The sequence below is a fragment of the Myxocyprinus asiaticus genome, chromosome 19 (assembly GCF_019703515.2).
Source record: "Myxocyprinus asiaticus isolate MX2 ecotype Aquarium Trade chromosome 19, UBuf_Myxa_2, whole genome shotgun sequence".
Lineage (NCBI taxonomy): Eukaryota > Metazoa > Chordata > Actinopteri > Cypriniformes > Catostomidae > Myxocyprinus > Myxocyprinus asiaticus.
The window spans coordinates 2385317-2403137 of NC_059362.1; the positions used below are offsets into that span (position 1 = coordinate 2385317).

The following is a 17821-nucleotide window of genomic DNA, read 5'->3' on the forward strand; positions in this document are numbered from 1 at the left end:
GATACCAATCTGTCCTTTGAAAATCAAATTTCCAATGTTTGTAGAACAGTTTTCTTCCACCTAAGAAATACAGCTAAATTACAACACATGCTCTCTGTTGCTGATGCCGAAAATCTAATTCATGCATTCATGACCTCAAGACTAGATTATTGTAATGCATTACTGGGAGGATGTCCAGCAAGTTCAATAAATAAACTTAAATTGGTTCAAAATGCAGCAGCCAGAGTGCTGTCTAGAACCAAGAAATATTATCATATTAGCCCCATTTTATCATCGTTACATTGGTTACCTGTTAAATTTCTTATTAATTAAATAATTGTTAACTACGTACAAAGATTTGAATGGTCTAGCTCTGCAGTACTTAAGTGACCTTCTACCTCGCTATATTCCATCACGTTCATTACGATCGCAAAATTCTGGCCTGTTAATAGTTCCTAGAATATCAAAATCCACAAAATAAGGTAGATCCTTTTCATATTTGGCTCCTAAACTATGGAATAGTCTCCCTAACACTGTTCGAGATGCAGACACACTCTCTTCTTTTTTAAAACACGGTTAGACCTTCTAGGATCAAAAACCAGAAGAAAAGATGAGAAGAAGACTAAATTAAAGCTGCTTCTTTGACTCAGATTCACCACTAGCCGCTTTTCCACCTTTGGGCCAGTGCGAGCCAGGGCTATCAACTGGCCAGCCGGGGGTCAATAGCCTTGAACCTCGAGCTGCAAAATCGATCTGCGTTTCCACCATCGGGCCAATAGTCCCGTAGCATTACCCTAAACCCCCCCCCCCCCTTAATACGCCACCCTGGTGCCAACATCAAACACCCTGCCCATTTCAAAAGGGAAGCTCAAGCTGATGTATCATGTTATCTAGTTATCTAGAATATCGAGTTTATATAGTTTGTAAACATAAGCTAGCTAGCGAGATAAGTTAGTTTTGACTGTAACTACCATGGTGTTCTCTCCACTAAAGCGGAATGATGTCCCAGCACACCATCCATGGTCTCAAACCATAGAAAGTTCATTGTGCATTTTAACGGATTTGTACTGTACCCGCAATTTTAAAATTTGTTCCGAACCTCTACCGTTGTGCGCTGTGTCAAGTGTGGCGAAACTCCGCCTTTGACATTGACCCCGCCTCACTCCCCAGTTGCCACTTTTCTGCCCAAGGGTAATCGGCGGGCCAAAGGCTATTGCCCGTTGCCCCAAGAAAGCCCTGAGGAGGCAGGATGAATCCCCAGAAGTGACAGTGGGAACGCAACTGGCCCTGGCATGCACTAGCACGCCCTCATTTGGCCCGACAGTGGAAACGCGGCTACTGATTACATTGATGTACATGAAACAATCTTATTCCTCATTCAGAATGAGATTATTGAAAATGTTTTAAGACAAATCCAAGCACATGAACTGAGGTTACCATAACCTTCACTCTGAGGTAGCTCTCCATTGCTCTGCTTTACTGCCTGTGACTGGACTTAGTTAAAAGCTTTTTTTAAGCCGAAGAACAAAAGGCTTGCTGTTTGAATCAAACCCCTTCCTCATTAGTGACTGTCCCTTTACCCTTTTATAGAGAGAACACAGTCTCAAAGGAAGATGGAAGATGAATTCTTTGGGAAAGCAGATGCAATTCCAGTGAGGAACAGAGGTAGGCAGAAAGAAGTGGATGTGAGTCATCACAGAAAGAAACGGAAATCATTTTATCTTGTATGCGAATGTGAATCTCAATAGTATCAACAGATTAATTTGGCGAAAGGAGTGACTACACAATTGCGGCACTTTAGTTTATGGCATTTCAGCGCCAAACACTGCTTCTTATTCATTATCCACCCGAAATACAATCTGACCAGTCACTGAATAGTGCTGCTCCATGCATATTTAAATGAAAGGGTTAGTTCACCCAAAAGTGAAAATGTACTCGTTATTTACTCACCCTCATCTGTATGACTTTCTTCCATGGAACACAAAACCGCAACTTCATATTACTGTATAACAACTTAACATTTGGTCTGTTTCCACACTATCGCTATTGTAAGAGTTGGAATATAGAACACAAGTTGTATGAACCACTTTTATGAAACTTTTATGGTGTTTTTGTTTTTTTGTTTTGCATTTTGGAGCTGGAGAGTACCAGTCCATATTCACTTTCATTAAATGCAAAGTGGTCAGAAATGAGCCCAACAGTTTGTTTCCAGAAGTAAAAATTCCATTCATTTTCTCCATAAGCGAATAGATTTTTTTATGATAACTAATAAACCTTTAAAGGCAGACCTACAATGAGCTTGTGAATTAATGGTTTATGCTTCTGTTGAAGCTATCATTCCACAATATATCAATTTAAAATCATTCTTAATCACAGAATTTCTGGTAAAGGACTACACTACCTATGATCCTGAAGGGAAATGATCCACCAATTGCGGCAAACAAAGCATGCCAAAAGAGATTTGTAGTGACTGCCCACTCCAATGATGCACTGTGAATGACGCAAACGAGTCGCTCTCCTTACACTTTCAAACTACTGAATATTGGGCCTCATTCATGGAACACAAGCAGAATTAATTTTTGTGTAAATCATTTGTAAAGCCGTTCTGACATAAATTCATGAAAGTTTTCGTATTTTCAAAACGTTATTTGGTACGAACGAAATTTACACTCACTCCCTACCACGTGTAAGTCTTGTGTAAGACATCAGAACGTGTTGTGTTCTTTCAGGCAAAACGTCATGACTATATTCTGATAGAAGTGAAATCAAATTAGTAATGAAAAAATGTACTAATAATTCAATGAGTGAAATTACCATAAAAATAAAACATAAATTATAAAAAAAAAAAAAAAAAAAAAAAAAAAAAAAAAAGGTTTGTTTTCTTTTTAAACCATAGCCTATACTTATTTAGAAACTTTTATTTACAGCTTGAATTAATTTTTTCAAAGTATAATTTTTTCCCTAACTCTTTTTCCAGCAGAAATGCTTGATTTTTCTCGAAGAAATTAATGCCCTCTAACGTCACTGGTTGGACAGATTTTTTTTTAATTTGATATGAGCTCTATAATTTTTTTTTTTTTTTAATCAATTAACAAGCATCGGTAAATCACATTCAGTTGATAACGTATGGTCAGTGCAAATGCTGTTAAATCCATAGGCTAAATAAACACATTGCGGGCAGGTTCGTACACAATACAACGGGGAAAAAAACTGAAAAGGCCTGCATCTTACAGTGTTTCGGCCAAAGATCTTCAAGCATTCAATTAATATATCTGAAAATTCTTCCAGTTTCAATTATATTATTATTACATAATGATTTACCCGAGAAGTTTCACAAATGATGCTGGCGATGTGCTGAACTGAACCAGAGAAAGTTAATACCTATTTGCTAGGATTTACTAGCGAGTCTGGTGCCTTCCTTGTATGGCGTTTTCATGAGTGTGGATTATGATAATTGTGAATGAATGTGCACACACCTCCTATTTATGAATGTTTGGAATTCACAAACGTACACATGGTTTACTAACAAATCTGGGGAGTACAAAGCGTTTGTGAATCCTGCGGAAAGTTTTCGGGAAGGTCCATTTTACGTGCAAATTAATCCAAATTTATTCATATATTTACAAAAGTTTCATGAATGAGGCCCACTGTTTCTATACTTATAATCAACAACTTTAAATCAATCGTTTTATATCTTTCCATCGTATTTAAATAGATTACACCATTTGAAATGCTTCATGGGATTGTAATTAAAGACGTCAAGTACACATTCTTGTCCCTTTGTCTTTTTGTCTGATTTTCAAATACTTTTTTGCTTCAAATTAAGTTTGTGCTGAAAAAGTGGGTTGGCACTGTTGCGCTCCATATTCTATAAAAATTCACCGTTTGTGTGCCACAAAAGTCATAATGGTTTGGATCTACACAAGGGTGAGTAAATAGTGACAGAATTTTTCTATGAACTTTGGTTCTGTTAACTTGAAGTCATTGTCATTGTTCAGAGCAAACAAGCTTTCATTCTATGCAAAAGAGGCTCATTATAGAATACGCCTCATTCACTAGTCAGTGCTGTTTGCCTGCAGAGTTAATCTCATCAACGAAACGTTTCCTGATGAAGGTTTTTTTTATTTCATCAATGTTAACGAATATGAGACAAAAAAGACACATCATGACAATAAATTATTTTATTAAAGCGTACTCTTGCTGAAAATAATAATAATAGAGCATGATATTTACAGTGTACCAGATCACAAGAGTCTGCTGCATCCTCCACAACCTAACACTTGAGCCATAAAAATTGCATTCAAATCACGTGTTTGCAGCGTTACCCGTTATGCAAAATTTCTTCAGTGGATCAGACACTGAGCCAGTGCAGACTGCATGTGCACATAAACAATGCTAGAAACACAATTAGTGCAATAATTTTTTTCCCCTAGCAATCATTTAAAGGCTCGATAATTAACATCCACCAAATTATACGCAAATCCAAGATACAAATATATGGGTGGTAGTGTAGGAATTTCTACCTTTAGTTTCAATGACTGATGACACCTCACTCTCCACTTCCTCTTCCTGTGGTGGCTCTTCAACCTTCCGCACTTTACACGGCCGGCCAACCCTGAGAGAGAACATTGTGAGATTATCACTTCATCATCAGGTCATCATGACATCATCAGAATCACCATACTGCTCTTACTATTTCAATTTAGCACGGATATGTGTTTATAGTTGTCATACTCTAGTGAATATTTCTCAGAGTAGGTTTATTTTTATTTTTATTAGGTCCATTTCTGCATAAGCACATACCTTAAAGTCTTGGCTACAGATAAGCCATAGAACATTTCTACCATTATTGCCCAGGAAAAGAAAATACAGTTCATTGAACACAAGTTTACCTTTTGTAACAACTTGCCCCAATAGCAAGACATGTTGTCACAGTATAGGGGGTAAGTTGCGACATTGGAACCTGGCATTAGCCAGTGGTTGGGGACATGTTCCCCTGTCACCACACTACCAAAACCAAAAACAACCTAATATAGGCTTTTTTTGTGTGTGTGTGTGCAAGATTTAAGAAGTAAAACAATTATGAGGCACAAAACAGTTCACGAAACAACAAAAATGGAAAAGGTAAAGTACAAAAATATCAATATAAAAATATTGCAATTAATACATTTTATAAATGTATCACATTTAAAACAAGTGTGACAACCTGCCCCAATAAAAATGTGACAACATGACCTGTACCGACTTTCATGACAAATACCTTCGTCCTAAAAAAAAAATCTGCCTTCATAATATACAGTAGTTGACCCCTGCTGTAATGTATGGCAGTGTGGTTTGATTATGTTCATTTATTGAAGAGCAATAACAAAATTATGATGAGAGAGAAAATTTATGTTGGGACGGTAAAATTCACAAAAAAATATTCTAATTTCAGAGGGTTTTGAACTAAGTGCTTGAACCAATAAAAAAAATAAAATAAATACAAATAAAAATAAAATAACCTTGCTAGAGAAAACACCTTTGTGTGATTGGACTTTGGCTCCAAATCTTATCATTACTGAGACTTTGCCCTTGTGACATTTTCCCAAGATGACTCTCCTATATTTGTATGTAGTATTTAACTAGCATGTATACTGTGCATGGTGTGGAAATTTTCTATAAAGTGGAATAACCAGATGACTTTCTACATTTGCCAAAATGTGCAGTATAAAACAGAGCACATTGTCTAGCATCTCGTATCTCAAAATGCACTTGTCTTGCAGTTGAACCGAAAATAGTAACAACAACAATTTTTAAAATCTCTTTCCAGACTCATTATTTAATTTTGCATGAAAAATGCATAATAACCGCATTTATTTTAGATGATAGCTAAACACCACTCGCAGAATTAAATACGCACTTACAGTACAGGTGTCATGTGACAACAATGTAGCATTCTACTGTTTGAAATTTTATTGTTGCTTATTAAAGGTCTCTTATATACAGTGCTTAATTCTGATCGACCAATTGTGAAATTCAGCCGTGAAATATTTCTGCCCATAGCAACACAATGACATACTACCACTCTTACTATTTTTGCCATATATAGCTATGGCAGAAGGAGTATTAATATGGTAGTATGCCATTCCGAACTCAGCCTTAGTTTCTTACATCATTGTGCTCTACTCTGTCTCTCTGCAGTCCCTTCTAGTAAGCTACTAAAATAATTTCAACTCAAATCAATATTTCAAGTCCAAATTATTATTTACTTGCTAAGTAGCTGTGTTGTCAGTGGACGTCCTGTACAGTCAGCTGTCATTATAGCAAAGGTTTAATAATGTTGATAATGACCAGCTGACTGTATATTATCCCTTACATACTGCACAGTGCACATAAAAAAAAAAAAGGAAAAAAAAAAAAAGTTAGGCAGTAAACAGTAAGCAGTCACTAGTGTAACATTTTGAACACCCCACCAAATGTTTTTTTTAAGGGCTCGCTAGTAAATGTTTCTGGAAAGATCCCTTTAGCTGATATAAGGATCATCAACATAATTTTCGTATAAAGCCGAGATATGATCTGGCATATTTGTATTGTGTTATATAAAGCCAAAACATTAACATTTTTAATCCTTTCATAGTAGTAAACAGAAAAATCTCAAGGTTAAAAATATGAATTTAAGATATGCAAATCCCCAGAATAAATAATACAAGAAAATATATCCTCAGAGATACTGTTTAAAACTTCAACACCATATGAGAGATATAATAATAAAGCACAAGCTTTCTTTGCTTAAGTAATCCTGAAACATGTTTATGTGGAACATTAAACTTTGTTGATTAGAGTCCTTTCACCAACAGCACAAGTGAGAGGAATTATGTGTAACCAGTTCAGAATCAGTTTGCCCTCAGTAAACAATGAATCAGCCTGATGTAATAGTGTGTGAGAGAGTGTTGAGTCGTGTAGAGGATGTGTCAGTGCAGCTGTTTATACTGGCGTGTTTGTTTGCATGTGTGTGTCAGAGAACAGAGCAGAGTGTGTGTATATGTGTTAATCTCATAAAACCTGTCTTATTTAACACCAAAATCAAATGAAGTAAGAAAGAAATTATATTTTGCATAAAGACAATGAGTATATTTCCGTTAAGATGTGCCCATAAAGTGTTCTTAACACTTTACAATGAAGTGAACATTAGTTAATGCATTACGATGAACAATAATTGTTTAATTGTTTATTAATCTTGGTTTATGTTAAGTAAGGAATAATTGATGATGGTCCGTTGAATTATTGAAAAATAATGCACACCCCGAGGTGGTAATATAGTCACGCCGTTACACTTCAGGTGTGCATTATTTTTTAATAATTCAATGTGCCTGAGTCAATTATTCTGCTTATACCACGGTTACCACACCTCAAGACATCATTCAGGGTTTTATCTCATGACATTTTATGGTTTTCGTCCCTAAAACACTCATGTGAATGGAACTACTTTCTTCCGCCGCTGATTTAGCATCTTGTTTTGATGCAGCCCAAGCCTCCGTTGCTAGTTCGAAAACGTCACTTTAGAACTAGCAACGGACACTTGCGCTGCTAATGAGTGTGTGTGTGTGTGTATGTGTGAAGGAAAAATTAGAGAGATTAGTGTGTTGAACTACCTGTGTTTGCTGGCTGAGGCTCTCGTCAGCAGTTACATTGCTTCAAATTGCCAAGACGTAAGTTTAAGCAGCAAGTGTGGTTGTGTCGCCATGCTTGTATATAGTTTTCCTGTTGCTACACAAGTTGTATGTCTGGTGGAGTGGCATGCAAATTCCACTCGCCAATTCCCATTGGCATTTTTTCAAAATCTAAGGTGTTTGCGGCTCCCAAGAGTGACCCCTAGTATCACTACATCGACACAACGTCTCGTTCCCTCCATCAAGTAACCAGGATGTTACTCATATTTTGACTAGTGCGTCATTTACTTCAAGTTCACCCGTTCATCCGCTTCACAGTGCAGATGTACGTTGTTATATTACATACAGTATATGTTGTGGATATAGTGATTAAACTCCTGTATAATAGGATGCATTTTAATGAGGTATTTACCCCATTTTGAAGCAGTTTATTTTGCTGGTGTCAGCGCATTTGACTCATGCAGCTTAAGCGGAGAAATCCCTAACATACTGGATTAATGAATAAGATGAATACATATCTAATATCTTCTTCTATAAACAGATATTTCTTCTTCTGTTTATATCTTGCACTCTTAAAGGTACAGTATGTAATATAATTACTGTACTAAAGCATACAATTATCATAATATGTTATCAGAGATATAGGAAACATGCTAAGTTGAAATACTGGTTTCTCAGAAAACAATGCTACAGCCAATACATTCTACTTTGAAATGTCCGTTCCAGGCCGGAATTTCTGTTTGTGTTTTGGCCTGTGTGATCCCGCCCACTGCCAATTTGGACTGCAGTACCCATTTTAAACTCTTGATGTCAATGTTACATATTGCTCCTTTAATATCTTGCAGTATAATTTTTATCTCTTCATATTTTAGTCAACATTATACTTCAATATAATTATTTATTTATCGTCATGATGTGCCTTTTTCGTCTCATCTTTGTTATCGTTGACAAAATAAAAAAAAACCTTCGTCAACAAACATTTTCGTCAGTGATTTCGTTGATGAGATTAACACTGTTTAGAACGTCTATCAACAAATCAGAATCAAGCATTACAAACCCTTGGTATAAATTACAAATAAACAATTTTTCATGGTTAGTTCAAAATACACTAATTTTAATATGTACAAAGTTTAATAGAATAAATTTAAATGCAGAAATTAAAATTAACCAAGATTAATCTAAAATGACATTAATGTCCCATTTGTTAACATTAGTAAACATCAACATAAATAAAAACAACACTTTAACAGCATTTATTAATCTTGGTTAGTGTTAATTTAAACATATACCAATACATTTTTTTTAAATTAAAAGTTGTATATGTTAACATTAGTTAATGCACTATGAACTAACATGAACTAACAATAAACAATTGAATTTTTATGAACTAATATAAACAAAAATGAATATTGTACAAAATATATTTTTAATTGTTCATTGTTTGTTCATGATACCTAATGCATTAACTAACAAATGTAACAAATGCAACCTTGTAAAGTGTTACCATAAGTTCTTTAAAAGTATTGTTCATTGTTAGTACATGTTAACTATTGCATTATCCTTATTTTAAAGTGTTAGAGATTTTTTTGCATTGTGACTTTAGGTTTTCATGACAATGAAACACATGTCCCCCGAATTCTCAATAACGTAATGAAAAAAAGCCCTATTATTCGCACTGTAAAGTATTTATACATAATGGACATATTTTTGTACTTTATGCTGATTTAAATAATAATATAAAAAAAAGGTCACAGTGTTACAGTAATGAGAATCACCACCGGAAATAATGGGAATATTAAAAAGGTGCATTAACCCTTTCAGCTCTGAAGGTGTTTTTAAAGATTTCCTGTTTCAGTGGCATACCCAAAATTAAAGGCTTTTAAAAAACAAAACAAGGAGGGTCACGTGTTTGGTATCATTGTAAAGAAAACTTTTCCCATTTTTTTTAATGATATAGATTATGATAAATTCTGAGACTCTCCGCCTGAGAAACAGCTGAAAACAATCACAAAGAAATTTGGAAAATATGACTGATCATGCAAAAAAATCTGTCTTTTATTTAAGGATAGTGATTATATGAAGCCATTTATTATCACATAGTTGTTTGGCTCCTTTTTAAATCATAATGATAACAGAAATCACCCAAATGGCCCTGATCAAAAGTTTACATAACCTTGAATGTTTGGCCTTGTTACAGACACACAAGGCGACACACAGATTTAAATGACAATTAAAGGTTAATTTCCCACACCTTTGGCTTTTTAAATTGCAAATAGTGTCTGTGTATAAATAGTTAATGAGTTTGTTATCTCTCACGTGGATGCACTGAGCAGGCTAGATACTGAGCCATGGGGAGCAGAAAAGAACTGTCAAAAGACCTGCGTAACAAGGTAATGGAACTTTATAAAGATGGAAAAGGATGTAAAAAGATATCCAAAGCCCTGAAAATGCCAGTCAGTACTGTTCAATCACTTATTAAGAAGTGGAAAATTCAGGGATCTCTTGATACCAAGCCAAGGTCAGGTAGACCAAGAAAGATTTCAGCCACAACTGGACTTATGCAAGGATCCTATTTGTGGACTTCAGCTCAGCCTTCAATACCATCATTTCTGATCTTCCCTCAAACAAACTGACCCAGCTCTCCGTGCCCACCCCAATCTGTCGATGGATCACCAGCTTTCTGACAGATAGGCAGCAGCTAGTGAGACTGGTGAAACTCACATCCGGGACCCTCACTATTAGCACTGGTGCTCCTCAGGGATGCGTTCTCTCTCCACTGCTCTTCTCCCTGTACACGAATGACTGCACTGCAAAGGACCCCACTGTCAAGCTCCTGAAGTTTGCAGACAACACCATGGTCATCTGCCTCATCTGCGATGGTGACGAGTCTGCAAACAGACGGGAGGTTGAACAGTTGTCTGTCTGGTGCGGTCACAACAACCTTGGGCTGAACAAGCTCAAAACAGTGGAGATAATAGTGGACTTCAGGAGAACCCCCCCCCCCCCCACCACCACCACCATTCTGAACAGCACTGTGGCAGCAGTGGAGTCATTCAGGTTCCTGGGCTCTACCATCTCTCAGGACATGAAGTGGGACACCCACATAGACTCCATTGTGAAGAAGGCTCAGCAGAGGTTGTACTTCCCTCGCCACCTGAGGAAGTTCAACCTGCCACAGGCGCTGCTGACACAGTTCTACATGGTCGTCATTGAGTCTGTCCTGTGTACATCTATAACTGTCTGGTTTGATGAAGCCACCAAATCAGACAGAAGGAAACTACAACGGACAGTCAGGACTGCTGAGAGGATTACTCGTGCCCCCCTGCCCACCCTCCAAAACCTGTATGTCTCCAGAGTGAGGAAACGTGCAGGTAGAATCACTCTGGTCCCCATACACCCTGTCCACTCCCTCTCTGAGCTGCTGCCCTCTGGCCAGCGCTTCAGAGCACTGAGCGCCAGGATATCCAGGCACAAGAACAGTTTTTGCCCTCAGGCCATTTTCCACATGAACAATTAAACTGCCCCATGACTCCCCCATAGTGCAATAATGTAAATACCTATCTCATGTGCATACGTAAATTCACATATTTAATTCAATAACTGTACATACCCCTACCTTGCACATACATTACCACTTGCACATGTATATACACCATTTAGTTATATGTCCTATTATCTGTATGCCTATTTATACTCTTACCTTGTTTTATATTCTGTGTCTCACTGTAATGTTCTGTGTGCACTTGTTTCTCCTATCACCAAAAAATTCCTGTGTCCAAAATCCTCTCCAAACAAATAAACATAATCATTGTACTTAAGAACTTATTACAAATGCAAACAAAACAATGACTAAAGGTTTGCATAGCATGGATGACATGATTTTAGTAATGAGATTTCACAGAATGATGTAGATTCTGTGCCATTTGAGTCATAATTGAGTTTGTGTCATGTACTTTGTGCCATCTCCTGGTGGCCATATGTAACACTGTGCTTTGTGTGGATTATCTAATGATCTATGCATCATATTACCTTGTGTGGGCTCATTTGAAAGATAATCTTCAGTTATTCTATCTATTTAGGCTGTCTCAATTGTTTCTGTCTCTATATGTAGTCTCAGACTGACTCAATGTTCAGTGGGGGGCTCTGTGGGGGCCATGACATCTGTTGCAGGGCTCCCTGTTCTTCTATTCTAATCTTTTCTATTTGCAAAAGTAATGTTTGGGAGTCTAACATTTATATTTCCTATTGACACACTAAAGCTGAAGATATAAATAACCATCCTAAGACAAATGCTTTTGTGGAACATCTTATGTGCCTAAGACTTTTGCACAGTACTGTATACTTAGCTATCACTCGCTATATTTGTGTCTGTGAGTAAAAAAAATAGGCTGGTTGTATTCTACTCTTTGAGCGCTTTCCAACAGCACATGACACATGGCTATTTGAAAAGTTTGATGTTTTTACTTATGTAGGATTTTAAGTGCACCAGGCAACGAAACATTCCAAAGGACACACAAAGCAATAAGCAGAACCTTCTGGAAGAATAACCTTAGGGCCTTTCCAGGCCAAAAAACATCCTGGTTACTTGCGTAACCTCCGTTCCCTGATGGAGGGAACGAGACGTTGTGTCGATGTAGTGACACTATAGGTCACTCTTGGGAGCCCGAAACACCTCTGGTTTTTGATAAAAGGCCAATGAAAATTGCCGAGTGGTATTTGCATACCACTCCCCCGGACATACTGGTATAAAAGGAGCTGGTATGCAACCACTCATTCAGGTTTTGTGCTGAGAAGCCGAGACAAGGTCCCGGCCATTTCAGCAGTTAGTTCAGCATTGTGGCAGGAGGGACACAATGTCTCATTCCCTCCATCAGGGAACGGAGGTTACGCAAGTAACCAGGACGTTCCCTATCTGTCACTCACTCGACATTGTGTCGATGTAGTGACACTAGGGGTCCCTATACGAAATGCCACAACTGGCTGAACTGTGTTACATAAACTGGCGGTGTGTGTCGGGCAGACCACTGTGTGCCTTGTAGCCAGCACACCAGGCCGACACGTAACCTCCCCCAACGCTGCTATAGTGTCGAACGGCCCTTTGGGGACAAGTCGACTGCCCAAAAGATAGAGACAGGCTAGCCCAGTCGAGGCCTCTTATTCTCTTTTTTTCCTCTCCCCCAAAAAAAGGAATTAACCGACTGGGGCCACCAGGTCTACGTCGGGGGGTGTCCCTCCCAAGGGGAAGACACCACAGAGACCACACCCTCCCCAGAGGGGGGGGGGGGGATTTTGAGTGGAAATACGTCACATGGTCTTGCCGAGATTTGTCGGAAGTATGTCATGTGGAGAAGTCCCATGGAAGGTCCTACCCTACGGGGGAGGAGTTTCTACAAGCATGGTGACTGGGGCAGAGGGGCCTCTACCTAAGGAAGATGCAGTTTACCAACAGGGAAATGAATTAGCGGAAGATATATGTCGCACGGGGTTACCTATGGGGAACCAACATATGTGGAGCACCTACCCCAGTACAGGGCTTAGTTAGCACATGTACTGCGCCAGCAGCGAGTTTCTCCGTGAACTCGTCTGCCACAGGGCTCAGAGGAAATCATCCAGGGAACACAGTTTGTGAACACTACTGGGAGTCAACACCGGATGTCTTCAGCTCAGAGGAGGTGATAGGCGCTATGCGCAAGCGATACACCTGGCCAGCTGTCCCGGACTTATCTGCTTGTGCCTGCCACTACACGGGACGAAACCGGTCCCACCCGGAGATTGTAGAACCTCACAAAGGTGTTGGGTGTTGCCCAGCCCACTGCTCTGCAAATGTCTGTTAGAGAGGCGTCACTGGTCAAGGCCCAGGAGGCTGCTACACTCCTGGTAGAATGGGCTCGTAGCCCTGCAGGGGGCGGCACGTCCTGGGCGTGATATGCCACTGTTATGGCGTCAATGAGCCAGTGGGCGTTCCTCTGCTTGGAGACAGCGCTTCCTTTCCGCTGTCCACCAAAGCAGACAAAGAGCTGCTCAGAGACTCTAAAGCTCTGCATGTGATTTAAATAGATGTGTAAAGCGCACACCGGACACAGCAACGTCAGGGCTGGGTCTGCCTCCTCCTGGGGCAGCGCTTGCAGGTTCACCACCTGGTCCCTAAAAGGGGTCGTGGGAACCTTGGGCACATAGCCCGGTCGGGGTCTCAGGATCACACGAGAGTAGCCCGGACCGAACTCCAGGCAAGTTTCGCTGCAGAGAACGCTTGCAGGTCTCCTACCCTCTTGATGGAAGTGAGCGCAGTCAGGAGGGCAGTCTTCAAAGAGAGTGCCTGAAGCTCAGCTGACTGCAGGGGCTCAAAGGGGGCTCTCCACAGACCCTGAAGAACTACAGAGAGGTCCCATGAGGGAACGAGGCACGGTCTGAAGGGATTCAACCTCCTGGCGCCTCTCAGGAACCTGATGATCAGGTCGTGCTTCCCTAAGGACTTACCGTCCACTGTGTCATGGTGTGCCGCTATAGCGGCTACATACACCTTCAAGGTGGAGGGGGACAGCCGCCCTTCCAACCTCTCCTGCAGGAAGGAAAGCACCAATCCTACTGCGCATCTCTGGGGGTCTTCGCGTCGGGAAGAACACCACTTAGCGAACAGACGCCACTTCAAGGCATACAGGCCCTAGCCTGAGAGATCGTGTTTACCACCGCAGGTGGTAGGCCGCTTAAGTCTTCCACGTCCCGTCCAGGGGCCAGACATGGAGATTCCAGAGGTCTGGTCGTGGGTGCCAGATGGCGCCCCGTTCCTGAGAAAGAAGGTCCTTCCTCAGGGGAAATCGCCAGGGGGGGCTGTCACGAGGAGCGTGAGGTCCGAGAACCATGTCTGGGTGCTCCTCGTCCTCCCTGACCTTGCACAGAGTCACTAGGGGAAATGCATATTTGCGAAGTCCAGGGGGCCAGCTGTGTGCCAGCGCATCTATACCGAGAGGTACCTCGGTCAGGGCGTACCAGAGCGGGCAGTGGGAGGATTCTTGGGAAGCAAACAGGTCTACCTGTGCCTGCCCGAATTGACTCCAAATCAGCTGGACCACCTGAGGATGGAGTCTCCACTCTCCCCTGAGGGTAACCTGCCGTGACAGCGCATCCGCTGCAGTGTTGAGGTCGCCCGGGATGTGAGTGGCTTGCAGCGACTTGAGGTGCTGCTGACTCCAGAGGAGGAGACGGCGGGCGAGTTGTGACATACAACGAGAGCGTAGACCACCTTGACGGTTGATAAATGCTACCGTTGCCGTGTTGTGTGTCCGAACTAACACAGGCTTGCCCTGGATAAATAGCCGAAACCTCCGCAGGGTGAGCAAAATTGCCAGCAACTCGAGGCAGTTGATGTGCCAACGTAGCCGCGGGCCCGTCCAGGAGCCGGCAGCTGTGTGCCCGTTGCATACAGCACCCAGGCCCGTTTTGGAGGCGTCTGTCGTAACCATGATGCGCCTGGAGACCTGCTCTAGGGGAACGCCTGCCCATAGAAATGTGAGGTCGGTCCAAGGGCTGAAGAGGCGGTGACAGACCGCCGTGATGGCCACGCGATGAGTCCCGCATGCCCATCTCGGGACTCGAGTCTGGAGCCAGTGCTGAAGCGGTATCATATGCATCAAACTGAGCGGAGTGGCCACCGCTGAGGATGCCATATGCCCCTGGAGCCTCTGAAACAGTTTCAGTGGAACCGCTGTCTTCTGTCTGAACGCCTTCAAACAGGTCAGCACCAACTGTGCACGCTCGTTCGTGAGGCGCGCCGTCAACGAGACTGAGTCTAACTCCAAGCCAAGAAAAAAGATGCTCTGAACCGGGAGGAGCTTGCTCTTTTCCCAGTTGACCCGAAGCTCTAGTTGGCTGAGGTGCGGGAACACCAGGTCCCTGTGTGCACACAACACATCCCGAGAGTGAGCTAGGATTAGCCAATCATCGAGATATTTGAGGATGCGAATGCCAACTTCCCTTAAAGGGGCAAGGGCTGCCTCTGCGACATTCGTGAAGATGCGAGGTGACAAGGACAGGCCGAAAGGGAGGACCTTGTACTGATACGCCCAACCCTCGAATGCAAACTGCAGGAAGGGTCTGTGTCATGGTAGAATCGAGACGTGGAAGTACGCGTCCTTCAGGACTACCGCCGCGAACCAATCTTGATGCCAGATGCTCGCTTGAATGCGTTTTTACATCAGCATCTTGAACGGGAGTCTGTGTAAAGCCCGTTTCAGGTCCAAAATTGGCTGCAACCCACCACCTTTCTTCGGTACAATGAAGTCAATCGCATCCTTCCGTAGGAGGGTAGTGATCTCCGCGTGCAAGGTACCGGCATTCTCGCCCTTCACCGAAACATGAAGTGGACACCGCTGAAACTGGGCGGACGCCTGGCGAACTGAATCGCGTAGCCGAGTCGGACGGTCCGGATCAGCCATCGCGATGGGTTGGAAAGCGCAAGCCACGTGTCCAAGCTCCGGGCGAGGGGGACCAAGGGGACAATCTCATCGGACGTACCGGCGGGTGGGGCCTCACGGCGGGGCGGAGCCTGAGGTGCCGCGCCGTGTCGTGGCTGTGCTGAGTTCAGGGACATCAAAGCACTTACCTGGCTCCTTGTGACCACCCCCGGAACAGCCTGGGACGGGGGAGGAAGAGGCCTGTCCTCGTGACCCATGGAGACAGTCACATCGGGGGTGGATTTGTGCCACAGCTGGGCGCGCAGGGGTGGGGAGACCGCCGCTGGAGCACCAAACCTGCCAAAATGGAACGGTGGATGGTGGTTGTGATGACAGCCATGCACACCGGGTATGTGACTCAGGGAACAAGGAAACCGCTCTTTTGCTGAACTCTTGGGTACCGCAGCCACTTGGGCATGCGGTGAAATTAAATGAAAAGGCAACAAAAGATTCTCCTCCCGGCCCTCAACCGGGGATGGAGTGGTCTGCTTACCAGCTCCAAAACAGTGGGTTTCATCGTCCCTGGGTCGCCCATCTCAAGGGCGTTTCGAAGCCTTTTGCGGGTTCTTGGCGGCCGGCCGTGAGACGGGTGGCGTCTGCTTCCTGCGGTGGGCTCCACGCCGGGGCCGGGCCGCAGGGGTGGGCTGCGGCGAAGCCGGTGCAGTCACCGCAGGGGGACGCCCTTGGCGACAAGCAGGCAGGGTGCGGGATCTTGAGCTGCTGGGCAAAGTCCTCGACGGTGTCACTGAACAGGCCAACCTGGGAAATGGGGGCACCAAGGAACCGTGCCTTCTCAGCCTCTCCCATCTCAACCAGGTTGAGCCAAAGGTGGCGCTCCTGGACCACCAAGGTGGACATAGCCCGCCCGAGAGACCGTGCCGTGACCTTCATCGCCCAGAGAGCGAGGTCGGTCACCGAGCGCAGCTCCTGCATCAATCTCGGGGTGGAACTACCCTCGTGCAGTTCCTTTAGCGCCTTGGCTTGGTGGACTTGCAGGAGAGCCATGGCATGCAAGGCGGAGGCGGCTTGTCCAGCGGCACTGTAGGCTTTGGCCGTCAGGGACGACGTAAACCTACAGGCCTTGGGCTCCGAACAAGAGGTCGAACTCGCCATGAGACGAGCTGGCGGACACAATCGTGACAGCGATCGTGACCATCAAAAGGCGAGAGATAACGTCCGCAACCAGGAATAACACACAAATGGAAAGGCATCTTTAAAAAGACGCGTCTTTATAAAGACGTTCTGCGTGTGCCGCTCTTTTAGAGAAATATACTCTTTTATTTCTGCCGAAGCACCCAGGGGCGTTCTCTGCAGTGCACCAGTGCAGAGGAGGGAGAAACCGCTGAAATGCGCCGTCAGATCCAGCAGAGGTGAAGGAACAGTCATGAAATTCAGCTCAGTGAACATCGACCGTTCGGCTCCGAAGAGAAAATCTGAATGAGTGGTTGCAAATACCACTCGCCAATTTTCATTGGCCTTTTATCAAAGACCAGAGGAGTTTCGGGCTCCCAAGTGTGACCCCCTAGTGTCACTACATCGACACAACGTCGAGTGAGTGACAGATAGGGAACTGTGAATCTATACATTTGGTGCCAAAAAGTCTGAGGCGCCCTCTCCCAGTCCCATCCTGCATAACATAACTAAACAAAAGAACTGTCAGAAAGATTGCACTCCACTCGAGGAGTCCCCTTTTGGGAGACTAAAGCTCCTTTTAGGTTGTTGATTTGAGATAATTAACGAGTG

General features: G+C 42.9%; 1 protein-coding gene across 4 annotated transcripts in view; it reads right to left on the reverse strand.

Annotated features, from left to right (window-relative positions):
* The window catches only part of l3mbtl3 (L3MBTL histone methyl-lysine binding protein 3), a 158405-nt gene that overhangs the window by 25014 nt on the left and 115570 nt on the right, over positions 1–17821 (reverse strand). For all 4 annotated transcript variants that reach the window (XR_007892052.1, XR_007892051.1, XM_051644830.1 and 1 more), the window contains one exon: positions 4503–4594. Coding sequence is in view for 2 of the 4 variants with exons in the window: in XM_051644830.1 (XP_051500790.1) it covers positions 4503–4594 (92 nt within the window). In the remaining 2 variants the exon portion in view is untranslated. The remainder of the gene's footprint in view (positions 1–4502; positions 4595–17821) is intronic.